Below are 27,326 nucleotides of genomic sequence, written 5' to 3' on the forward strand. Positions count from 1 at the left end.
GCTCTCAGAGGCCAGGCGTGGACCAAGACCCCAAGGACGAGAGCAGGGTCAGCGTGTTCCAAGCAAAAAGAACAGCAAGTAGGAAGCCCTAAGGTCTAAGGCACTTACAGAAAAAGGGCGAAACACTAAGCATTTGCCTCTAATTGAGCAGAGGTCAGAAAAGATTGTCCTGTAGTGTCCTGGAGAAGGGAGTGAATGAGGGAATCTGGGAGCGGTGGCTGGGCTTCAGGACCCCTCCTGTCCACCCACAGAGTTACTAGTAAGCAGTATGTTCCATCAATGAATACAGAAACTGACTCGGACTGGATCTGGCCAAGAGCACACACAGTTAATTGGCCATGGTGAAGTACAAACGCACCACTTCTCAGCCTCCATCAGCTCCGCAGACCCCAAGTGTAGGGCCCCTCAGGCATCAGCCCACCCAAAAGTTCTGGAACCAGGTGATCAGCCAAGCCAGCCATGACAGTGAAGGTCTGTGTCACCTTGGGGGACTTTCCTGGTTCCCAGACAGCTCAGCACAGACCCCTGGTCGCGGCCTCCTGTCCAGCTTGCTCTGTCTCACACTGCGAAGCTAAGTGCTTGACTACAATGGCTGGACTCACATACACCCTGGGAGACCCCTTTGGTTATTGTCCCTCTAGCCTGCACGAACTGGACCACCCATGAGACGTTCCTGTCAACGCTCCTGCAGCCTGGTCTGTGAAGGGGCGCCTCCAGGACCACATGCTCTCCCTGTAACTTTCACAGCCGTCATTCTTCCGCATAAAGCACAGGTCACAGGTCCAAGGGTACCCGCTTAGGTGGGGGTGATCATAGGTTTTGATTAGCGATTACTCCTCGTAAAAGTTTAGCAAATATTGGCATCACCCTTGACCACATTTGCTGCCCAAGTTCCATGGCGGGGCGAGGGGCATATTTTATGGAATATGAACTTCAGCTCAGTTAAAGCGATATTATTTATCACCCGATCTAAGACCCTCTGAAGAGTAAAAGGAAGTGCTGTTAACAATGACAGCGTGATAAAGGATGTAAACCAGGGCTGTCCTGGGCAAACCAAGAGTTAGAACCACATGGTGCAGGTGAAAAGAAAAATTAACAACAGAGACTGGCGACAGCTCTAGGACATCAGGCAATCAAAAAATGTTATTATTAATCTGATTTCCTACCCAATCAAAGTAGGGTTTCTTTTCCTTTTGTGGCCAGGGCGGGGGTAGGAGAAAGGCTGGCACACCAAACCATGTACATCCTTAAAGAACAAAGATGCCAGAATAACACATAGGATGGTGGCCTATTAGGAGACCCGGATAACAAAGAACACAAACCCTTTTCTCTACAATCGGACCCAAGGCTGATAAAATCCATCAGGAGCCAGGGGCCACGTCTGAAGTCAAGGCAGGGCCTGAATATCCACACGGGATCGCTAAGCCCAGGGAAAGAAGTCATTGTCTGTAATGCAATATGCTTCTGGAGGTGCGCTTCTTTTAGGGATTTAAGGACAGGAAGGAGAATTTCTGCACAAACTGAAACACCATGCAGTTTTACAAGCACCACCTGTCCCCAGAAGGCGTTCCTGCACCACACCAGCTCCTGATGCTAACCCACGCCTGAATGCAACTCTCCCTCTTCTGCCTTCCAAGGACCTCTGCATGTGACTTCTGCCGCTGAAACTGGCCACACAGCCCCGTCCGCTCCATTCACTAAGTCGCGTTACCCTGGGCGCAAAATTCAACCTCTGCGCCTGTTTCCTCGGCTGGAGGCAAACGTTATCACGGTTGAGGTAGCTCTGCAGGAACTGACACAGTAAGATGGAAAACTGCTCAAAGTCCTGGAGTGATCAGAAGGGCTGTGCCCACGATGGGGGGGACATCAGAGAGGGAAGGGAACTGAGAGAACATGGAGGGGAACGGGGCAAAGCCCACCCAATACTCCTCCACCTCCATCTCCAAAAATCCCCAAACCCCACTGCCGATGGATTTCCGTGGAAACCAGTAAACGGGGCTGAGCATGCGAGGGGGCAGAGGGAGCAGAGATGGTTCCAGAGAGCATGAGACGGGCGGGAACACGGGGCGGGAGGAGGAAGGGAGCACAGAAGGGGCAGGAAGCGTGGCATGGGACCCCCAGCCGCCACCAGCTCCCCAGGAGCCACGGGGAGGAGCTGCGGCCACGAGGCCGCCCGCCCGGGGGCGAGGGTCCTGGAAGAACGCGCCGGCCTCCCTCGTCTTTACAGTGTCCACCCGGCTTGGTGCGGGCGGCCCCTCAGCACACAGGACGCCGCGCTCACGTCCACCTCTCGCCTGAAATTCTTGCCAGGAATTTGCTGTGAGAGAGGAAACCGCGTAATGGCTTTGAACTAGACCTTCTGTCTGCGTGACCCAGGGCTAGCTCATGTTGGCCTGCCTCCAGTTCACCTCAAATTTTCCAGTCCGAGTTTCATCTGACCGAGGCGAGCCCCGCCCCCTCACGCACCACCTTCCCCGCGGCCTGACGTTTAGTAGCCACGCTGCGCTGCTCGCTGGGCTCTGCTCTGCCCTGCCCTGGGGGGGGACGCGGCTTCCGAGAAGCCAAAGGCGATTCATTCCCTCTTCAAAAGTTTGTGTGAGTCGGCTGCTCTGTGGGATTCCTTCCTGCTGCACCTCATCCTTCCTGGAAGCTTCTCAGAGCCGGTGCCTCCCCCTTACAGGAAAGGAATCCCGCCCTCGCGAGGAACCGTGCAGATGAGGCAGCCGCAAAGAATTTCCCTGCAAGACTTCAATTCACTTTCTGAGCGGCTCCTAGCAGAGATGACCAATGCATCATATTCAAAAGGGGGAGAGGCAAGAGGCTTCCGGGTTTGCCAGCGAACCGGGCCATCTGTTACCCAATATTAATACTGGATACATGAAGGACTTGCATGGGGCTTTCCCAGAAGCAAAACCATTTGGTTAAATTTGCATGTAGACGTAAGACAGAAAGTTGAGAGCACAAGGCTGAGTTATCTCACCGCCTTAAAGAACCTAACTTACACTAGACGGCCCTTCACCGGATGCACAAACCTGGTTCTGGGGCACTAACAGCAACAGTAGTGAGTGATCTAACGTCAAGAGAAGGAATGGTCCTTGGAACGCCCGCCTGCCTGTCCAGGGACACAACTCCTTCTCCTCCTGAGTAAGGTACTCTGAAGGGCTGAAGGGGATGGCCACCAAGTCTGAAAAGTTTCGGGGATTTTTACCTGAATTCGAATCAAAATTTGGGAGTCAGCAGGTCTATAATAAGCAGGTCAAGTAGAAGGTTAAGGCTGCGGGGTCAGAATCCTTAATGACTCAGTGTAATAACGCACAAATGACCACAAAACAAAACAGCTCTGATCAATGACAACCAGGGGCACTAACTCCAACCAAGATCTCCGTGGGGCATGTGGGGTGCCTCGGTCGGCTTGGGCTCCCCAACAAAATACCACAGCCAGGGTAACTTAAACAACAAAAATGTAGTCTCTCACAGCTCTGCAGTGTTGGAGTCCAAGATCAGGGTGTTGGCACCATTAACGGAAAGGCAGGTGCCAGAAGCTAGGACTTGAGCAGTTTCAACCACTTTGCTCTGCTGTGAAACTGCTTTCTAGAAGACTTCTGGTGGATGTAGTTACCACCACCTTATAATTTTCTTTCTTTTTTTAATGTTTTTATTTTTTTGAGAGAGAGAGAGAGAGAATGCATGAGCAGGAGAGAGGCAGAGAGAGGGAGACACAGAATCCAAAGCAGTCTCCAGGCTCTGAACTGTCAGCACAGAGTCTGATGTGGGGCTCGAACTCAAGAACAGTGAGATCACGACCTGAGCCAAAGTCAGACACTGAACAGACTGAGCCACCCAGGTGCCCCTCACCTGATAATTTTCAAAGTGCTTCCACAGCTAGTTGCCCAGTTCTGGGTATAAATTATATTCTCCTTTGTGGCTTTTTTTTTAATAGATCTTAATCTCTGCGGAGCAGTTGCGAACAGGTCACTTCTCCATGCAGCGGAGATGGACATTACACACGACACCACTTCCACAACACCTCCCTGCTGACTTGCCCTGCCAGACTACAAGTGGGGATGAAAAATAAGTGTAGAGAATTCTATTCGTTTATTATACTTAAAACATAACTTCGAGAACATACCGAGATTAAGTTTAATTTTCCCAATTTGTAGAAGAGAATACTGAAGCCTGAAATGATTATGTGTCTTGCCAAAGGTCACACAACTAATAAGTACACGATCACGGACTAGCACCCAGGTCCTCCGGCTCTAGTCTGATGCTCTCTCCTGGGAAACCGAGTAACGGAAAATTCACTTAAAATGGGAGTCGGGGCTGGGGGGGGTGGGGGGTGGGGGGGGAACCTGGGTGGCTCAGCTCAGTCTGTTAAGCATCTGACTCTTGGTTTCAGCTCAGGTCATGATCTCATGTTTTGGAAGCTCAAGCCCAGCATTGGGCTTTGCACTGATAGTACAGAACCTGCTTCAGATTCATTCATTCCCTCTCTCTGCCCCACCCCCCCCCCGCCACAACTGCCTCCCCCTACTCCTGCTGTCTCTTTCCCTCTCTCTCAAAATAAACTTTAAAATTAACTAATTAAAAATAAAAATACATTTATCTGTTTTACAGGTGAACAAATAGCATATAATGAACACTCAGAGTTCTCATAAATACCACATTTGGTTCTGTGACAGAGAAGAAGGCCCAGCCTAAAATTTTAGGCCATCAATAAATCTCCCTTCTACAAATTCTTACATTAAGGACAGACAGAAACGCACACGGGCCACTTGGTGAAGAATAGCTTCAATAGAAGACTTTAAAAGAGGTGGTCATTTGGGCTTATCATACAATCTCAGTCACCTTCTGACCAATAGAATGTACCAATAAACATCTGCAAATAAAATTCATTAGGTGGGTAGTTTTAAAAAAAATTTTTTTTAAAAAAAGAGCAAGTGGTGGAGAGGCAGAGAGAGAGAGAGAGAGAGAGAGAGAGAGAGAGAGGGAGGGAGGGAGAGAGGAGACACAGAATCTGAAGCAGGCTCCAGGCTCTAAGCTCTCAGCACAGAGCCCAACACAGGGCTGGAACTCAGGAGCCGTCAGACCATGACCTGACCTGAAGTTGGACACTCAACTGAGCCACCCAGGCGCCTAAGTGGGCAGTTTTATATTCACAGGCTTTTAATTGACAAATGTGGGATAGCCACTCAATTACCCTCCTAAACTCAATCAATCCAGGCATCCTTGTCTGACCAGGAGGAAAAAATAAACACAGCAACGTGGAGGCGGAAGCTCGTGCTCTGGAAACAGTCAGACCTGACTCAATTCCAAGCTCCCGGATGTCCTGTCTGGGCAAAAGGAGGACACGGCCAGCTTCAACAAGGAGTTAGATAAAGATCTAAGAACTGAGTATCTCTAAGACTTCCATATACCAAGCCCCCTTCCTCCCAATCACTTGCTGAGTCCACGTGGGGTTGAAAATACACCCTATGGTACCAGTTCTCGTGCTCTGAGAGGAACCTGCAGCAAAGGATCTCATGCTTTGAGGATGAGAGCAGTTCAGGACCCTTGACCAGAAAAATGGAAATATGCACAGAAAGGTGACTGATCTTTGGGAAACTGTTAATCAGTCAGTGGTCCTTGAAACTGGGACTTTGGGAAACTGTTAATCAGTCAGTGTCCATCAGAAACTCACAGGGAATATTCTTGAAATACTGATGCCTGGGTTCCACCTCCAGAGATAATTCAAGTTTACCTACAGAGGGCCCAGGCAATTCATTTTTTGTGAGGGTTGAGATACTGCTATGTATTAACTAGTAAGAATTTACGACACAAGAGAACTAGCAAGCTTAATAGAAATAATACACACCAACAATCTTGAAGGAGGCATCTGTAAGTACATTTAAGCAAGACCTCACAAGAGCCAGCCTAAGAGGAAATCATGCATGGGACACCTGGGTAGCCCAGTGGGTTGAGCATCCGACTCTGATTTTGGCTCAGGTCATCATCCCAGGGTTGTGGGATTGAGCCCCTCATTGGGCTCCGTGCTGAGTATGGAGCCTGTTTAAGATTGTCTCTGTCCCTCTCCTTGCTCACACGCTTTCTAAAAACTTTTTTTATTAAAATAATTTTTTTTAACAAAATGGGAAATCATGCCAACCTAACCTCAATTCCTTTTTTGTAGGATTTCATAATGACTACCCAGTAGATACAATACCTCTGGACTCCCATAAGACAGATAACATGACCTCCCCCAACAACTGTGGCCAACTTAATCTACTCCCCAGTGTTCATCAGTGGATCAGCCACAACCCACAGGACTGTTCCAAGACTTGCCCTTTCTGCCATTCAGACTACAAAAGTTTTCAAAGAACTTCCAACTGACAACAATGAGATGCTGAACTCTGACGTCAACAAAATAAACAGAGATACAACAGAGGTTTGCATGTGGATAAGTCCCAGGGACTCTGACGTCAGTTGACCGTGTGTCCAATATATCCCAGCTGCACACACTGCTCACGATACCGAAATTTCACCTCCAGCCCAGACTTCTTCCTTTGAGCCCTGACTCATGACCAATTGCCTACTCAACCTCTCTACTTAAGTGTGCAGCAGGCATCTCAAACTTAACATAATCAAAACCAAACTCCTGCTCTTCTCCAACAGGTCCTCCTGCAGCCTTCAGCAGCTCATTTCATGACGACTCCATCCTTCCAGGTGCTCAGGCTGAACCCAGAGGCAACGCTGCCTGTCTCTTCCTCTCAAGTTCCACAGCCTAATATCCAAGATGCCCAGCTCTACCTTCGAATAAGCTCTTCCCTGAATCCAACTCCACACCACCGCCACTCCCACCATCCTTCTGGTCAAAGCCACTTTCACCTCTTGCCTGAACCACCATGGAATCTCCTGCCGGTCTCCCTGCTTCTGCCCATGGCACTCTTCAGTCTATTCTCAATACAGCAGCCAGAATAATCTTACTAAATCCTGAGCAGACCATGTCGTGTCTCTTCTCAAAACTCTCCAGCGGTCCCCACTTCACTCCAAGGAAAGCCAAAGACTTCCAATGGCCAACAGAGCCCTCCAGACCTCCTCTCTTGCACTGGCTACTCCCCCAGAATGTGCAGGACTTCTCTGTGAAGCTGTCCCTTGCCACCCTGGCTAAAACTGCCACCTCTCTTTCCCATACACATACTCCTGACCCCTTTCCCTGCCTCATTTTTTCTTCTTAGCACCTATAACCTACTATGTTTTACCTATTTATCTTGTTTATTATTTGTTCTCTCACTAGAATTTAAGTCAAGTGAAGGCAGGAACTGTTACCTATCTTGTTCACTGTTATATCCTGAAAATTTGGACCAGGGACAGGCAAACATTTTCTATAAAGAACTAGATTATAATTATGGCTAGAAACAGATAGAATAGGAATAAAGAAATAGATATTTTAGGCTTTGCAGGTCATACAGTCTCTGTTGCAACTACTTGACTCCACTGTTGTAGTCCATAGACAATATACAAATGAATGAGCATAGCCTCATTCCAATAAAACTTTATTTACAAAAACAGACAGTAGGCTGGATGTGACCTACAGGTCACAGTTTGCCAACCCCTAGTCTGGAACATTACCTAGAGTGTAGTAAGCACTCAAAAATATTTGTTAAATTGTCAAAGTGTTAAAATACTACCTCTGGCCAGAGCAAACCTAGAATAGTAGGTCTAGTTCTAGAAGCCACATTAATATAAAGACATTGATAAACCAAGGCACATTCAGTTCGACCAGATGGAAGAGGGTCTGAAAACCCTGCCATTTAAAGGCATCCTAGGAACTAGAGACAATTCTCTGAAATATTTAATGGGTCCATGACAGTGGTCTTTGAATACCACAAGGCCATCATGTGAGGGGGGGAGTCAATGTGCTGTGTTCTCTCTCTCTCTCTCTCTCTCTCTCTCTCTCACACACACACACACACACACACACACACACACACACACACACACAAGATACAGATGGCTAGAAACTGCCCAAAAGAAAACTGGCTTAATACAACATTTCTGGTATTTCGGTATGAAGGCATAAGATACACTGCCCACTGCGCAATGTCTGGAAGGGATTCCTGTACTGAGTATGAGTGAAGAACTCTACTGTCCAACCGTGTAATTCCCTGACATTGGAAGTAGGGCAGACAGGAGCTAGCTTGGGGAAAAAGAGCAGACAGAAACTAGCCCCATGAAGAGGCCAGCAGAGAAGTGGCCATGGAACCAGGAAATGGAATGAGAAGCTAAGTCCATGCAGTACAAGACTGGGGAGAAGAGGTAAGTATGAAAGTTGGTTGGCTAAGATGTAAAAGGGGAGGAACATGGTCTTGAACGACTGTATCAAACACTACGAGGTAGCAGGGAGGGGCAAGATGACTGAGGGGCATCCACAACACTTCTCGATGTTCTCAGGACACACTACCCCTTTTCCACAAATCTGTGTCCCACACACGCCCACCTTCCTCACGCAACCGCTACCATGGGAACACAACTCTGCCCTGCAACAGCGCACGCCTGACGTGTTGTGAGTAGACACATGGATCACACTTCCCAGTCCACCTTATGGTCAGAGGTGACCAGGTGACTGACACCTGGCCCACAAAATGTGAGCGTAAATGACATAGGTCACTTCCACGCCACGAACACAGAAACCAGCCACATACAACTTCTTTCCAGCTGAATAAAGAGGACTCAATGGAGAGCACCCAAGGACCAAGCCACAAGACATGAAAAGTCCAGCGACTGAACAAATGTACAGTGTGGTTCCCTACTGCCACCAACCCCAAACAGACTATAAACATGAGATTAAGTGTGGCTTGTTTTGTTTTTTAACTAAATTACTAAGATTTGGGGCTTGTTTTGTTCAGCAACTAGCACTATTTACAGAATTAAACAGACAAGACTGTGTGAGCGCTTTGAGAACAGGAATGTTATTTTTATGGATTTGAATGCGGCAACAAGAAAGGCACTCAAATGTTGGCTGAATGAATTACCTAAACCACAAAGGGGCTGAATCAGTACCCCTGGCCTCCCACTGTGCTCTCAAACAGAGATGGATTTTAAGGGCTGAGAAAGAGTTCAGAAAAGTGGTTCCCAAACCTTAAGCATCTGAGTCACCCAGAATACTGTTAAAAAATTCCGATTTCAGGATGCCAACAGCTCTCCCCCCAAGCCCCAGATTATGTTCCTTGGGTAAGGAATGAGATTCTGAAATTTACATTGATTCTCTATCTAGGAAATAAAGTACGGCAATACACAAAAATGTTAGGTTACAAATGCTAAGGTAACATAGCTACCTTTTCATATGTATTCACTGCTCACTATCAGCCAGACACCATTCTGTTTACCAGTGTCTGGTTCATTTCATACTCTCAACAACCCTATGGGATGCGGACAACGATTATTCCCACTTTATTTGCCCATGGTCAGGGGAGTTGTAGAGTCAGATTTATCCCCAGGCACTTTTAGCTTCAGATGGGGCGCTGTTCCACTGTAACCAGGATCAGGGCTCAGTGCTGTATAAATGTGCCTTGGGCAGTGGTGCTGAGAAAGCCACACAGGCTTCAGCCTTGCTCTCCCCCATCCGCTCCCACAACCCTGGTTGTGAACCCAGGGGTTCACTGAGAGCCAGCTGCCTCTCTTCAGTCAGGACCCCAATCCTGGCTCTGGGGGACCTGCACAGGCAGAATAGTTACAAAATCTGCCTCACCTCATCCGAAAAGTCTCATAGTGAGAAATTGTTGAAGAGGAGACTCAAAAAGCAGGTTCTGAAGAATTCTAAATGCCACTCTTAAGAACTGTTCTTGAAAGCAGTAAGGAGTAGCAGAGGTTTTTAAGCAGGAGGATGGCAGGGATTTGTTTTAGGGTAAAGACTGGAAGTAGGAAGATCCGCTGGGAGGAAGAAAAGCCAAGAGCATGAGCTGAGGCTGGAACAGGAGAGGGATACAGGCTCAGAGGTGTCCGCCTTCCCTTGGGCTCTCACACACTCACATTCAGGAAGCACTTGCTGAATGAAGGACTCAAAGGGCATGTCTAAAGTTGAATCAATGGGATTTGATGTCAGAAGACAAAGTCCTTGAGAACAGACAGGTTCTGGGCCCCTGGGTGGCTCAGTCAGCTCAGTCAGCTAAGCGTCCAACTTCGGCTCAGGTCATGATCTCGCTGCTCATGAGTTCGAGCCCTGCTTTGGGCTCTGTGCTGACAGTTCAGATCCTGGAGCCTGCTTCAGATTCTGTGTCTTCCTCTCTCTCTCTCTGCCCCTCCCCTACTCACACACTCTCTCTCAAAAATAAACATTTAAAAAATTAAAAAAAAAAAAGGACAGATTCATGTCTTAATAACTGGATGGACAAGAAAACACATGGCAATTCAGGAGACGGCATGATGGAGACAGGGTAGGAAAATGTGTTTCACATACAAACATCTGTGAAGAGCAAACTCACTCACTAACATGACTTTTAAATATCTGCTGGATAGTCAGCATACTCATTTATTTCTTTGGTCAACCAGTGTTAACCTGTCGGAGCTAAAGGCAGGAAGACAGAGACAGGAGCCTGAGAACAGGCGGCCACTGTGTGTGCTGTGGACTGTGGGCAGGGTACCAGTTGGGGCAGTGACTTCCCCCTCCTCCTCGCTACAGGTACCAGACAAGTTACATAACCCCTCTGGGCCTGGATTTCCTCCAGTATGACATATTCACGGTCTTATACAATTGAGGGTTAACAGGGACATTAAATGTAAACGAGTGAGCAAAAAATTCTGAGCCCACAGGAAGCATTCAATAAGTGTTAGTTACGATCTGTATTGTTATCTAAATGGACCCATCTCAGGAGGACTAAGCATCCCCTACCGCCCCCAAGTGCCCAGCAGGAACTTAAAATGTAGATCCCCAAGTCCCACCCACACCAACCAGAACCAGAATACCTAGAGAGAGGGAAGGTTCCTCATCTGTATTTTTACGGGCATCTCATAAAATACTGCTGAAATAGATAACGTGAGTTTTAACTTCTAAAAAACATTCATCTTACTCTCTAACTTACACTTTTGGTTGTGTCACTGTATGTACATAATATATATAAAGAGATCCTAAAAGGATTAATCTCTTTGGGTGTATCAATCTTTGGGGCACCTGGCTGGCTCAGTCGGTAGAGCATGCAACTCTTGATCCTGAGATTACAAATTCAAGCCCCACGATGCATGTAGAGATCAAGAATATTTTTAAAATAAAAATAATTGGGTCAATCTTTAAATGGATCTAAAACTTATATTCCAGTCTTTAGGAGCCCCCTGGCCATAACAACCTGAGGCTTTAACTCTGGACTAGGTGACTTCTAGGTGACCTGCATTAACAATCATCCCTGTCTTCCAATTTTAAGGCTCAGATATTCATTTACATGCAGTCACAAAGAACTTGCAGGGCTAGAGATAAGTGCTGGGTCCATTCCAAAGCCTAGACCTTCCCACTGCATCACTGCCAACCACTTCTGCACAATTCATCAGCATAGAAACATTGAAAATACTTGCACAGGCTCAGAGCTCACACAAAGAACACCCCCCCTCCGCCCAGAGACATTCTCCTGGTATCAGACAGGGTGTCCTGGCTCCACTGAAAAGTTACAGGTTAAGATTTAGGATAAAGGCTCATGTTGCACACAAGGACCCTGGGTTCCACACCCCACAGAGCAGGTGCAGCCTGGGAGATGTGCAAGGAGGGAGGGGATCCCCTGGAGGACTCAGAAAGGCAAATTAACTGAATGAACACTAGTTAACCCCTTTCATGTTGAGCAGATGCAGAAACTATAGGGATAAAGACCCAAAAAAAATTAAGTTTAAGCTATAGGAGATAAACTTAGTAAATTTTGTTACACTGTTTATTTCACTGCAGGGGCTTAGTAAATTTCAATAAGGGTGTTTTGCTTCAGGCTGTAGTTATTGTACAAATTTGCCAAAACTCCTCAAACTAAATGCTGAAGACACAAACAGGCTGAGGCCAGAAAAAGGGCCCTGGAAAGCTAACCCAGCCTCCATCAGTAACATCTGGATTTCTGGTAACAAACAACGGAAGATTAACATTAAGAGGCATTTTGGGAGCATGCCAAACAGGCTCAGTCAGAAGAGCGTGCACCTCATGATCTCCAAGTTGTGGGTTTGAGCCCCATGTTAGGTGTAGAGTGTACTTTAAAAAAAAAAAAAAAAAAACCTTCAGGGGTGCCTGGGTAGCATAGTTGGTTAAGCATCTGATGTCAGCTCAAGTCATGATCTCATAGTTTTTGAGTTCAAGCCCCAGCATCGGACTCTCTGCAGGGAACTGGTTTTGGATCCTCTAACCCCCCTTTCTCTGCCCCTTCCCCTGCTTGTGCATGCTCTCTCAAAAGTAAACATTTTTTTTAATCTTTAAAAAAAAGTGGGGGGCATCTTGAAACTGGTGCAAAGCCCTAGTTTAAAATGAAACATCTCTGGGGGGTGCCTGGGTGGCTCAGTAGGTTAAGTGTCTGACTCTTGATTTTGGCTCAGGTCATGATCCCAGGGTCTTGGGATTGAGGTATGCGGTGGGCTCCGTGCTAAGCATGGAGACTGCTTGAAATTCTCTCTCTCCTGAGGACCCAAAATCACGAATGAAAATGGATTTATCACAACCAATCCCTCAGAAATACGAGCAATTATCAGAGAATACTATGAAAAATTAGATGCCAACAAACTGGACAACCTGGAAGAAATGGATAAATTCCTAGACAGCCACACACTACCAAATCTCAAACAGAAAGAAATAGAAAATTTGAACAGACCACAACCAGTGAAGAAATTGAATCAGTTATCAAAAATCTCCCAACAAATAAAGAGTCCTGGACCAGATGGCTTCCCTGGTGAATTCTACCAGACATTTTAAAAAAAATTTTTTTTAACCTTTATTTTTATTTTTGAGACAGAGAGAGACAGAGCATGAACGGGGGAGGGGCAGAGAGAGAGGGAGACACAGAATTGGAAGCAGGCTCCAGGCTCCGAGCCCCCAGCCCAGAGCCCGACGCGGGGCTCAAACCCACGGACCGCGAGATCGTGACCTGAGCCGAAGTCGGACACCCAACCGACTGAGCCACCCAGGCGCCCCTTCTACCAGACATTTAAAGCAGAGATAATACCTATCCTTCTCAAGCTATTCCAAAAAAACAGAAAGGGAAGGAAAACTTCCAGACTCATTCTATGAAGCCAGCATTACTTTGATTCCTAAACCAGACAGAGACCCAACAAAAAAAGAGAACTACAGGCCAATATCCCTGATGAATATGGATGCAAAAATTCTCAATAAGATACTAACAAATCGAGTTCACCAGCATAGAAAAAGAATTATTCACCATGATCAAGTGGGATTCATTCCTGGGCTGCAGGGCTGGTTCAACATTCACAAATCAATCAATGTGATACATCATATTAATAAAAGAAAAGAGGGGTGCCTGGGTGGCTCAGTTGGTTAAGCGACCAACTTCAGCTCAGGTCATGATCTCGCAGTCCGTGAGTTCAAGCCCTGCGTCAAGCTCTATGCTGACAGCTCAGAGCCTGGAGCCTGTTTCAGATTCTGTGTCTACCTCTCTCTGACCCTCCCCGGTTCATGCTCTGTCTCTCTGTCTCAAAAATAAGTAAAAGTTAAAAAAAAAAAAAAAAAGAACCATATGATCCTGTCAATCGATGCAGAAAAAGCATTTTACAAAATACAACATCCTTTCTTAATAAAAACCCTCAAGAAAGTCGGGATAGAAGGAACATACTTAAACATCATAAAAGCAATTTATGAAAAGCCCACAGCTAATATCATCCTCAATGAGGAAAAAGTGAGAGCTTTCCCCGTGAGATCAGGGACACCATGACAGGGATGTCTGCTCTCCACCATGACAGGGATGTCTGCTCTCACCACTGTTGTTTAACATAGTGTTGGAAGTCCTGCCTAGCATCAGCAATCAGACAACAAAATGAAATAAAAGGCATCAAAACTGGCAAAGAAGTCAAACTTTCACTTTTCCCAGACAGGATACTCTACATGGAAAAACCCATAGACTCCACCAAAAGACTCCTAGAACTGATACATAAATTCAGCAAAGTCACAGGGTACAAAAATGAAAGTACATAAATCAGTTGCATTTCTATACAGCAGTAATGAAGCAAAAGAGAAATAAAGAAACTGATCCCATTTACAATTGCACCAAGAACTATAAAATACCTAGGAATAAACCTAACCAAATAATGTAAAAAATCTGTATGCTGAAAACTATAGAAAGCTTATGAAGGAAACTGAAGTAGACACAAAGAAATGGAAAAACTTTCCATGCTCATGAATCGGAAGAATATCGTTACAATGTCAATAATACCCAAAGCAATCTACACGTTCAATGTAATCCCAATCAAAATTGCACCAACATTCTTCTCAAAGCTAGAACAAACAATCCTAAAATTTGTATGGAACCACAAAAGACACAAATAGCCAAAATAATTGAAGAAGAAAACCAAAGCCCAAGGCATTGCAATCCCATACTTTAGCCTCTACTACAAAGCTGTAATCATCAAGACAGCATGGTATTGGCTCAAAAACAGACACATAGACCAATGGAATAGAATAGAGAACCCAGAATTGGACCCACAAATGTATGGCCAACTAATCTTTGACAAAGCAGGAAAGAGTATCCAATGGAAAAAAGACAGTTGGTGATGGGAGAACTGGTCAGCAAAACATGCAGAAGAATGAAACTGGACCACTTTCTTATACCATTCACAAAAATAAACTCAAAATGGATAATGGACCTGAATGTGAGACAGGAAACCATCAAAACCCTAGAGGAGAAAGCAGGCAACCACCTCTTTGACCTCAGCCACAGCAATTTCTTACTCGAGTAAGACAATTTCTTACTCGACAAAGGCAAGGGAATTAAAAGCAAAAATGAACTATTGGGACCTCATCAAGATAAAAAGCTTCTGCCCTGCAAAGGAAATAATTAACAAAACTAAAAGGCAGACAGAATGGGAAAAGATATTTGCAAATGACATATCAGATAAAGGGTTAGTATCCAAAATCAATAGAGCACTTACCAAACTCAACACCCGAAAAACAAATAATCCAGTGAAGAAATGGGCAGAAGACATGAATAGACACTTCTCCAAAGAAGACATCCAGATGGCAAACAGACACATGAAAAGATGCTAAACGTCACTCCTCATCAGGGAAATACAAATCAAAACCACACTGAGATAACACCTCACACGTGTCAGAATGGCTAACATTAACAACTCAGGCAACAACAGATGTTGGCGAGAATGCGTAGAAACGGGAACCCTCTTGCACTGTTGGTGGGAATGCAAACTGGTGCAGCTCTCTGGAAAACAGTGTGGAGGTTCCTCAAAAATTTAAAATAGAACTACCCTACGACCCAGCAACAGCACTACTAGGAATTTATCCAAAGGATACAGGAGTTCTGATTCACAGGGGCACATGCACCCCAATGTTCATAGCAGCGCTTTCAACAATAGCCAAACTATGGAAAGAGCCTAAATGTCCATCAACTGATGAGTGGATAAAGAAGATGTGGTTTATACATACAATGGAATACTACCTGGCAATGAGAAAGAATGAAGTCCTGCCATTTGCAACTGCGTAGATGAAACTGGAGGGTATTATGCAAAGTGAAATAAATCAAAGACAGTATCCTTCTGTTTTCACTCATATGTACATCTTGAGAAACTTAACAGAAGACCATGGAGGAAGGGAAGGGGAAAAAAGTAGTTACAAACAGAGAGGGAGGGTGGCAAATCACAAGGTGGCAAATCTCTTTAAGTACAGAGAACAATCTGAGGGTGGATGGGGGGGAGACAGGGGAAATGGGTGATGAGCATTGAGGAGGGCACTTGTTGGGATGAGCACTGGGTGTTGTATGTAAGCCAATTTAACAATAAATTATATTTTTTTAAAAAATCAGATCCTCTCTCTCTCTGCCTCCCTACCCCACTCATGCTCTCTCTTAAAAAAAAAATAAAATACTATCAGCTACCTAATAATGTACACCACAGCCACTGTTTGGAAAGAAACTAAACTAAATGAATACATGACACGTCTGCATTCCCAATCACTGAGGGCCCAATGCAGCCAACCTCTAGAAACCATTACAGCACTCAGCATTATCTGCACTTCCCTTGCATCCTCAGCCTTCTCTGAGAAGTCTCCAGAGAGTCTACCCTGGCACCAGTGGCAATCTCCACAACAGCATTCACTTTGCAAGATGACAGTTCACCGACTGTGCCAGTGTCAGGGGAGTGAGAATGTAAGCCATTCTCCGGTGGCCCAAACCCTCCTCAACCCCATTCTCTGGGGACAGGTCTGAGCTGCTAACCACAGGCAGGAGGGTGGATGGATAAATGCAGAGCACACCCCCAGGGATGCTGTGCAGCGGGGGGGGGGGGGGGGGGGGGGGGGGGGGGGGGGGGGGGGGGGGGGGGGGGGGGGGGGGGGGGGGGGGGGGGTGGGGGGGGGGGGGGGGGGGGGGGGGGGGGGGGGGGGGGGGGGGGGGGGGGGGGGGGGGGGGGGGGGGGGGGGGGGGGGAGGCCGGGGACATGTCCAGGGAGTCTTGAGGGACAGGACGATCTAGTGCCCAGCTGGATACACCACACCATTTACTTCCAATAATGGGAAAAGAGGAAGAATTATTCAATAAACCATGATGAGAAAATGGGCTGTCTGGGGAAAAATGGGGCCTCTCTTACACCAAATACAAAAGGAAATTCTAGCTGCCTTTAGCATTAGAAAGAAAATGCTTATGGAGATTTAGACGATGCCGGAATCTAAAAAAGATCTATTACAGAAGCAACAGGAAAAAACCAGAAAGAAAGAAAAAAAAAAAAAGAAAAACCAGAAAGAAAAGCCCGATTAATGATACATAAATTTATGTAGGGGAGGGGTGCCTGGCTGGCTCAGTCAGTTCAGCAGGTAACTCTTCATCTCCGGGTTGTGAGTTTGAGCCCCACAATGGGTGTAGAGATTATTTGGGGAAAAAAAAACAAAACAAAAAAACTCTGATCTAAATTGAGACAAATGAAAATCTGAAAAAATATGATAAGCACTATTATAAGTTATTTCAAAAAGTATAAATGCCTCATGGGAAAAAAATGTAACACAAATTCAAAGATATTTAAAAAAAGCTCCATCTATATGAATCAAATTCAAATTAAAACTTTGGTATTTTTAACCTTTTAAGCACCTTAATTCAGGCACTTAAAGTTGACAATGAAACATGCACACAAGCCGATATTGAGGGTCAACTGGTCCAAAAAACCGGGAAATCATTTTGCCTTTCACCACTCACTCTACTTCGGGGAGTAGAGAAAAAGGAAAGACGCACAAAGATACATGGACGTGCATTGCATCATAATCAGAAATAAACTGTACTCGACACAAGTGAAAGACTGAATAAACCACAATCATTAAATATACTGTTTTGACGATTTAAGCCCATATATAAATGTTAACCATTGGAAATTAAGAAAGAATCAGGATCCAAAACTATTTGGCGGGGGGGGGGGGGGGGGGGGGGGGGGACTACTTGGTTTTGTAGAAAAGACACATGCACAAGAGTTTTAGGAGGAAGACGAAAACACAACCAAAACATCAGCAGATATACTTGGCTAATAAAAACAAATCATCCAGGGGCACCTGGGAGGCTCGGTCAGTTGGGTATTGGACCCTTAATTTCAGTTCAGGTCATGGTCAAAAGGCTCATGGGATGGGGCCTCAAGTTGGGCTCCATGCTGACTATGGAGGAGCCTGCTTAAGATTCTCTCTCCCCCTCCCCCCCCCACTTACACTCTCTGTAAAATAAACCATCCATATTTTCTTTTTCTGTAGTTTTAAATTTCTTACAAGAACAGAAAAATATATATATATTCTTTTGAAAAATTCATAACGGGGATGCCTAGCTGGTTCAGTCTGTAGGGCATGCAACTCTTGATCTCAGGGTTGTGAGTTCAAGCCTCACACTGGGTGGGCACAGAGCCTACTTAAAAAATAGAACAGGGGCACCTGGGTGGCTCAGTCAGTTAAGGGTCCAACTTCGGCTCACGTCATGATCTCACGGCTTGTGGGTTGGAGCCCCACGTCAGGCTCTGTGCTAACAGCTCAGAGCCTGGAGCCTGTTTCAGATTCTGGGTCTCCCTTTGTCTCTGCCCCTCCCCTACTTGCATGCACACTCTCTCTCATTTAAAAATAAATATTTTTAAAAATTGTTTAAATAAAACAAAAATCCACAACAACTGCCAATAGCCACAAACATACGACCCCTAGACTCTAAGCCCAAAGTGTACTGTGAAAACACCAAAACCCCAGTAAGGCCATTTGTATAGAAGTCAGTAAAGCTAGTTATCAGCATCATTTGGATAGACAGCTACCAGTTCACAAGTTTAGAAAGCAGATGAAATTTAAGAAAAGCAAATATCCAATGAGAAGCTGAAAACTAGGGCTTTTCTCTACAAGTTGGGCCTTATTTCCAGGCAGTACTCCCTAACTGGGCTCATTTCAGCTTTCCCACCTGCAGCCAGAAGGGTGCACATGGAAATCACTAAGGTGGCCTCCGACTTTAAAACCTCTAAAACTGCAGGGGCACCTGGGTGGCTCAATTGGTTGACCATCAGACTTTGGCTCAGGTCATGATCTCACGTGAGTTTGAGCCCCGCGTCAGTCTCTGTGCTGACAGCTCAGAGCCTGAAGCCTGCCTGGAGACTGCTTCGGATTGTATCCCCCTCTCTCCCTGCTCCTTCTCGCTCATGATCTCTCTCTTTCACAAAGTTAAATAAACACTTAAAAAAAATTTTTTTAAGCCCTAGAATTGCAAAAGGTAAATAAACCAACGTAGGATAGCAATCATGGTCAATCTGACCTCAAAAGACTTGCACAACCCTTTTTTAAAACTGGAATAACAATGCCACTGGGGGCGGTGGCATCAAGCAGCGAGCCAGGTTCAACCTTCCATCAGCATCACCTACAGCACCTGTTTCAAACCCCCCCCCCCCCCCCGAGTTTCTACATAATTTACAGAACTGGTCTGAAATGGGGGCTGGAGAATTTGCATCCCTAACAAGCTCCCAGGTGATGCAGATGCTAAAGGCGTTAAGAGCCCGGCTTTGAGGACAGGTGCCCTAAAGCATGGTGATAGCTTTCACAAGCACCATCTCATCTCCAACAGCAGTAACTTTAAGAAACTCCGGCCTGGGGGCGCCTGGGTGGCGCAGTCGGTTAAGCGTCCGACTTCAGCCAGGTCACGATCTCGCGGTCCGTGAGTTCGAGCCCCACGTCGGGCTCTGGGCTGATGGCTCGGAGCCTGGAGCCTGTTTCCGATTCTGTGTCTCCCTCTCTCTCTGCCCCTCCCCCGTTCATGCTCTGTCTCTCTCTGTCCCAAAAATAAATAAAAAACGTTGAAAAAAAAAAATTAAAAAAAAAGAAACTCCGGCCTGCAAGACCAAAAGTGTGTATGGACTAGCCTTCTCCACGTATTTAAGAGCAAGTGTCCCGGGGCGCCTGGGTGGCTCAGTCGGTTAAGTAGCCGACTTGGGCTGAGGTCATGATCTCGCGGTCCGTGAGTTCAAGCCCTGCGTCAGGCTCTGTGCTGATGGCTCAGAGCCTGGAGCCTGTTCCAGATTCTGTGTCTCCCTCTCTGACCCTCCCCCGTTCATGCTCTCTCTCTGTCTCAAAAATAAATAAACGTTAAAAAAAAAAAAAACAAGTGTCCAAACAGAAGCAGCTCAGTACAGCAGTTACAAACACAGGTTCAGGAGCCAGACTGCCTGCTTTGGGATCCTGCTCTACATCTAAATAGCTGTGTGATCCCAAGCAACTTCACCTCTGCTTCAGGACTGTCAGGTGTAAAAACAGAGAGAAGCACTCCTTCCCCTGCAGTAAGGAAGCTGGAAATAGCTTCATCCAAAATCCTCATCTTCCCATTTTCATGTGAAAAAGCCACAAATAGAAAGTGCTTCAGAATTCCTTGCCCTGCCTGAAGTTAAGGAGACATTTGCCTGCTTCACCACTGTTGATGATACCCACATCCAAATTCCTTCTTCTACCCATAGTCCTCTTTCCTTCAGAGGGGCCAAAGGGCCAAGAGATGTTCCCACACAAAGTGAATACACCAATCAAAACAAACGTAGGCGTACTCACCCCCTTGGGATCTCCTAGGCTTACCCCATTTAAAAGAGTAAATTATCAGAATGTGGGTAAGATTAGAGCCTTCAGGTTAGTTTGGGGTCAAGAAACAAAAGTCTAATGCAAATGCAATTTAAGTCCAAAGGTTCAGGCCCACCTAGTTAGTAGTCCCAGCTACGACATGGAAAACTAGCCAAGAGCTTCACCTCTCTGAGCCGTTTTTCACCCCTGTGTTTTCTCCCAGCTCAGGGACCCTCCAATAATTTTAGGTCCATAGGGCGCCTGGACAAGACTACCTGCATTAAGACCACGGATCACTTCTACAAAGGCTAGAGATCCAGAGACCACAGGCTTCAAGGACCCCATCTCCAGAGCGGTCCTCAAAGGTGGAAATGGGAAAAATTGCAATAAGGAAAGCAGCTGTTCAAAGACATGCTCCAGTTGTGGCTCTGTGTGGCCAGGATAAAAACGTGTTAAAGAGCAGTGTTCCCATTTATTAAATAAAAAAAGCTGTTATTTTACCCACATGAAATATGCCACAACTAGATACCAGGACACGGTGTGAGACACACAGGAACAGAGGAAGGGGAAGAGAGAGACATGGTCACAGCCACACAAACACACAAGGGAGCCCGGTGGAGTTGCAGCTCAGTGTCACAGAAGGAATATCGGAAGAGGTGGGGACGCCGTGGGGGAGATGGCAATGGTCCAGGGCACTAATTAAACTGCGGTTAAGTTTAGATAAAGGAAGCTGTTCACAAGCTGCTTGCTTAGGAAGAAAAAGGCGCAGCTTTAGTTCATGAGAAGTGCGAATCCCTGAGCGGCACAGGGGAAGTGGGCTAAGGGGGGAAGGGTCTAGTCGGTTCTCCCACTGGGCAGTAATTCTCCCCGGGCAGCTACGGCTCTCCCCCTCCCCAGCTCCTGCTCCGACTCCTGCGGCCGCGGTCGCTGCTGCTGCTGCTGCTGCTGCTGCTGCTGCTGCTGCTGCTGCTCCCAGGCACTGGAGGCTGGCAGAGCCGCGAGCACCAAGGCAGGGATCCCCTGGTCCCCAGAACCCCTCTCCGGCCCTGTTCCCGCCCGCCCTGGGCGCCGGGGCGCAGATGGGGACCACGCGGCCGGCGTGGGGCGGCCCCACGGGCGGCTGGAAGCCGCGTGCTCCCGTCGCCGGCTGCAAGAGCTCCCACGCCGCGACCCTCTGCCCTCCAGCCCCAGAAGGCGCCGGTAGCGACAGGCAGGCGCGCGGCGGCGGCGCGATGTCGCAGCTCGGGCGGGGCGCTCACCAGAAGAATACGCGCGAACAGAGGTTCGCCTCCTGCAGCGGGTTGGGCTTCACGTCCGGGTACACGGGCAGCATCTTGCCGGCGGGGTCGTGCTTCTCCCGGAGACGCGGGCAGGGATGCCGGAGCTCTTGTGCCGCGCGGGTCCTCACGGCGGGAGCCCAAGAACCACCGCTTCCGGGAGCAGAGCGCCGGCGGCCCGCCCCGTTCCCGCCCCCACCCCCGGGCCGCGCAGCTGCTGCCGCCGGGAGACAGGAGCCGCGCGCCGCTTGCGAGGCGGCGGGACGGGGGCGGCGGAGACCACACTGCCCGTACCCCGAGCAGGTGCGAGGCGACGCCGTTGGATGAAGGCGGGTAGGCCGAGCTCGCGGCCCACAGGGCCCTGCGCGGAGGCGCCCACGTGCTCAAACCTGGATGCAAACTTTGCATAAGTTCGGGCTCCCAGCCCCGGCACCCTGCTGAGGGTGCCGAGGGGAGGCGCCGGCTCTGCCCGCCCCCGCGGCTCGGAAACGCCCCCTGGGCTGCTGCTTTGAGAGCTGCGGGACCGCTTTCGCCTGCCTTCTGGGCTGGCTGCCCTCATCAGGACCAAACAAGGGTGCTAGGGCAGATGGTCCAGCCTGCGAGCCAAACGTTTGACCTCAGACAACAGCAGGATTTAGCACAGATTATCTTTGTAGAGCTGCAAGACCTAAAGAAAGGTAATAGAGGATTGAAGATGAATGCATGCTGTCATTGGGGGCAAGCTTTTCCCATCTCACCTGTTGCATTTCACGAAGGAGCTCTTGGCAGCTTTTTGCTGCCCTCTGAGATTGAGAAAGGCCGGTAGGGAGGAGAGAGCCGGCTTTATGATTTCATTCATCATGCCCTGGGAGCCCAGCAGAGTAAAAGTAGCCAAGGGAACATGTTACAGAACACTGGTTAGTTGCACTGCAGGGGGGCCTTGACTCCCTTCTAACTTTAACAAGGCCAGATTCAAGAAGGTGTTGTTATTTATTAGCCCTGTGTTCCAGATGAGAAAGATAAGACTAAAGGACAGAACTTCTACATCGTCCATAAATGATGAAACCCAATTTGGACTCAAGTCACAGTCCAGCATGGGCTGCCCCACTAGTGATGGTCAGTGTGCGTGAAAAGTGCCCAAATAGGCTGGTGGGATGAATAAATGATTGCAGGACCTGATGAACAAAACCTGGGACTCCCACTCCTAAGTCTTTGGTTGTTGTGTGGCCATCTTACCAGCTCAGCAGCTTCTCTTCCCTTCAACCCTAATTGAAGAAAAAGCAAAGGTTTCAGTTCAAAATACTTACAGCAAGATCACTTTTTTTTTTTAATTAAGTAAACTCTACCCCCAAGGTGGGACTCAAATACACCACAGGAGATCAAGAGTTGCAAGCTCTACTGACTGAGCCAGCCAAGTGCCCCAAGATCACTTTACTTTTTAATAATTTCCCATTTACCTTGGCTAAAATGGTGTTATCGATAATGGCTTTGGTTGCCAGAGGGGAGGCAAGTGGGTGAAATAAGTGAAGGGGATTAAGAGTACACTTGCCAGGCACCTGGGTGACTCAGCCGGTTAAGCCTCCAACTTCGGCTCAGGTCATGATCTCACAGTCAGTGAGTTCGAGCCCGGTGTCGGACTCTGTGCTGACAGCTCGGAGCCTGGAGCTCGCTTCAGATTCTGGATCTCCCTCTCTCTCTCTCTGCCCCTCCCCCACTCGTGCTCTGTCTCTCTCAAAAATAAAATATTCAAAAAATATATATACTTAACCATGATGAGCGCTGAGTAATGTATGGAATTGTTGAATCATTATATACACCTGAAACTAATACAATACCAGTGTTAATTATACTTGAATAAAAAATGACTTTTAATGTCGGTTATGCAATATGAAAAATGTTGGAAAACTGGTGTAGACCAATGTGACTATAATTGACAATACTATTCTGTCAAGTATACTGTGTTCTTGAAATTTGCTGAGAGAGCAAATCTTGGGTGCTCTTAACTTAGGAAAAAAAGAAAAATGGTTAAGATGTGAGGTGATGGGAGGGGTTACCTGGGTGGCTCCATCAGTTAAGCATCCGACTCTTGGTTTCAGCTCGTCATGATCTCACGGTTCATGGGTTCGAGCCCCTTGTCAGGCTCAGCAGCTGGCATCTCAGAGCCTGCTTGGGATTCTCTCTCTCTCTTCTCTCTCAGCCCCTCCCCTGCTCACATTGTCTCTGTCTCTCTCGACTTAAAAAGATGTAAGGTGATGGACATGTTGATTGGCTTGGTTGTAAATATTTCATAATGTAGATGTATACCAAGTCTCAGTTGTACACCTTCTATACAATTTTTTGATTGTCACTCATACCTCAGTAAAGCAGGAGAGAAATGACTTTTAAAGAAAGCCTTGGGGTAGCTGGGTGGCTCAGTTAAGTGTCCGACTCTTGATTTCCGCTCAGGTCATGATCTCCGTTCATGAGTTCAAGCCCCTGTCAGTGCAGAGCTTGCTTGGGATTCTCTCTCCTCTCTCCTCTCTCCTCTCTCCTCTCTCCTCTCTCCTCTCTCCTCTCTCCTCTCTCCTCCTCTCTCCTCTCTCCTCTCTCTCCTCTCTCTCCTTCTCTCTCCTTCTCTCTCTGCCCCTCTCCTCTCTGTGCTCTCTCCCTCTCTGTCTCAAAATAAATAAGTACTTCAAAACAAAAAGAAAACCTTACTACTTTCATTTTTTTATAAGTCAAATGTGTAAGAATAGCAAAATGTTGACCATGTTTAATTGATGGGTGATGGGAGTTTATTATACTATCTCCTTGATATTTCATGTATGTTTGATAATTTCCATTATAAAAAGGAAGACATTTAGGTCTGAATATTATAAGAAAACTATAATTATTCAATTATTCCCTTTCTGTGTTAGCTCTTTCTCAGATAATGCAATCTATAAACCTAAATAATTAGCCCTCCCCTGATTATAGTTCTTGAAACTCCCTACATTTTCCAGCCTAAATGCTCAGCCAGCAGGTCTGAGTCAAGATGAAGGCCATGCTCTCTAAAGTTAGAAGTCAAGTGACTTCCCTTGTCACTCTGCCCCAGGCCACTCTCCAGCCCTACAACTCCCAGAATCATAGTTACCTGGTTACAAACTGCCAAAAACACTCTGTCCCTTCAGCTTCTGCTGAGTCCTTTTTTTTTTTTAAACTAAGATCTTTTGAAACCTCTTACCGTTATTTCCTGTACGTGAACTAATATGGTATTTAGAAGGATTATGAGAACCAGTGTTAAATTATACGGAGAAGACTAGATTTGGAACCAGGGGACCAGGCGTACAGACTTTTCACTTATTACCTAAACTTCCTGACCCTTCTTTTCCCCAGGTCTAAAATGGGAATCAATATGCCCCCCTCTTCCTGCTTCCTACAGAGTTATTGTGAGCCTCACAACTCATAACTGTACTTTGTAAAACCTAAGGCAACATATAAATAAAAGGGTTTTTTTTTTCATTCATTTAACAAATGCTTAGTGAATGCCTTTTAAGTATATGACCACGAGGCCAGGCACAGAGCATGCAAAGCTCTACCTGCACATGTTTACTGATTTTTTTTAAATATTTTTTAATGTTTATTTATTTTTGAGAGAGAGACAGAAGTGTAAGCAGGGGAGGGGCAGAGAGAGCGGGAGACACAGAATCTGAAGCAGGCTCCAGGCTCTGAGGTGTCAGCACAGAGCCCAACGTGGGGCTCGAACCCACGAACCACCAGATCATGACTGAGCCACCCAGGCATCCCACATGTTCACTGATCTTAAATAAATAGTTCAGTACTGTAACTACATAGGCAGTAAGTGTCGGACAGGCTGTGGAGCAATCAAATTGCTGGCAGGGACGTAACATGGTACAGCCACAAAATTACCACCTTACCCAGAAAGTCCACCCCTGGTATCTGTTGGTTTGGAGCCATCCCAAGAGCTCCCCTGGTGTAACCTGAAACTGTCCCCTGTACTTGGAGGGCAGGGAGAGACTGAAGACAGAGGCAGCACATTCCAGTTGGTAGGTGGCAGTGTTCATAAACAAAGTGAACTTTTATACAGCTTGTCTTGAGTGGCAGCAAGAAAAATGGATCCCCACACCCACCAGTCAAATCTTAAATCTGTGAAGAGGCCTTAACTAGGTTCAGACACATATAACATGCAGATTCTCTCAATACCACATCACTATCTCAAGGCTGTGTCCTTGGGGCAGCCTCTGGGAGTGGGAGCCCACATTCCAAGGACAAGGAAGGGGTGAGGAGACTCCAATGGCTGGGGTGCAGCTCATGGGTCAACTGATGGTCATGTCTTTTCAACGACATACCCCAGCACTGTCTACATAAGATAAATGAAAACATGTCTGCACAATAAAAACTTAGACACAGGGGCACCTGCTGGCTCAGTCGGTAGAGCATACAATTCTTGATCTCAGGGTTGTAAGTTCAAGTCCAACACTGGGTATAGAGATTACATAAAACTAAAAATCTTAAAAGTAAAAATAAATAAAAACTTAGACACAAATGTCAGGGGCACCTGAGTGACTCAGTCGGTTAAGCGTCCAACTTCAGCCCAGGTCATGATCTTGCAGTTTGTAGTTGGAGCCCCACATTGGGCTCTCTGCTATCAGCACAGGGCCCGCTTCGGGTCCTCTTCCCCTTCTCTCTCTGCCCCTCCCCTGCTCATTCTCTCTCTCAAAAATAAATAAATAAACTTTAAAAAAAAGTGTCATAGCAGCACTACTCATAAAAGCCAAAAGGTGTGTGTTGGGGTGGGGAGGAGTGAGAACCAAGTGTCCATCAACTCACCCACTGGTGAATGGATAAATAGAATATGGTCTTACATCCAATGAAATATTATCTGGCATTTTATTAAGAGGAATGACATTGACATTTGCTATAACAGGCACGAACACTGAAAATATGCTGCGTGAATGAAGTCAGTCATTGACTAGTGAGGAGCAAAGAGCAAACATCTAGGGAGACATTCAATCTTTTTATACCTGATTTATTCCCAAACCTCAGAGACATGATGCATATTGTGCCTTTACAAGCTATAAATTACTAGATGGTCTTCAGGATCCCTCTCAAATATTCAAAGCATCACGTGTTAAATTTGCAGTAGGTATAAGAGCTAATAATGCAGTACTAAGCTGGTTCAGCTAAGACAGTGCTATTCTTCAAACATTTTTCTCCCAAGACATATGGAACAAATGGCATTCACAACTTAAACGTACTCCAATGGGTTGAGCACAAATGCTCCATCAGTACACCTTCTAGTAAGTCTTCACCTCCGTATGCTTAGGGATGGGCACCGACTCAAATGTAGCAGCCAATGGCCAGAGGGGCCACGGCCATGGCCAGAGGGGCAGGCCCAGAAACAGGCTCATGGTCCAGGCCAGCCAACTGGCTTGCTTTCTTGAGAATTTATTTTTGCTGGAGCTACAAAGGGAAAACCTCCCTTTCCTTTCTGATCAGGGAGTTGTAAAGATATGACCCATAACTGCTGGTGGCCATGTCTCCCATGTATGCGGAGCAGCCTGAGAGAATAAAGCAGGTACCCAATGGAAAGTCATGCAATCAACAACTATTTAGTAAACACCTACTGTACCAAGAACGGTTCCAGGAAGGAAGGATACATAAGAACAAGATGAGTAATACAAGAGAGAGTCTTGGTGGTAACAGATCTCTGCGGATCCTGAAGCTGAGAGGATCCCTACTTAGATTGTGTGACGTTCCATAGCAGGACCTAGGACTCTCCAGTTCATATCCTCTGTGCCCATCTCCAGGTCTATAGCAGCTAACTGCGTACTTGCAACTCCCTGCTTAAGGGTCTTTTTCTGGCTATGGAAGGACATTGGGCCCATACG

At 46.7% G+C, this 27,326-nt stretch overlaps 1 protein-coding gene across 1 annotated transcript in view; it reads right to left on the reverse strand.

Annotated features, from left to right (window-relative positions):
• Positions 1-21,939, reverse strand: part of ABCC4 (ATP binding cassette subfamily C member 4) — a 264,370-nt gene extending 242,431 nt beyond the window's left edge. The window contains exon 1 of the mRNA XM_043581644.1: positions 21,460-21,939. Coding sequence (XP_043437579.1) covers positions 21,460-21,533 — 74 coding nt within the window. The 5' untranslated portion in view covers positions 21,534-21,939. The remainder of the gene's footprint in view (positions 1-21,459) is intronic.
• Positions 21,940-27,326: the final 5,387 nt, after the last annotated feature.

The sequence above is a fragment of the Prionailurus bengalensis genome, chromosome A1 (genome assembly GCF_016509475.1).
Source record: "Prionailurus bengalensis isolate Pbe53 chromosome A1, Fcat_Pben_1.1_paternal_pri, whole genome shotgun sequence".
Lineage (NCBI taxonomy): Eukaryota > Metazoa > Chordata > Mammalia > Carnivora > Felidae > Prionailurus > Prionailurus bengalensis.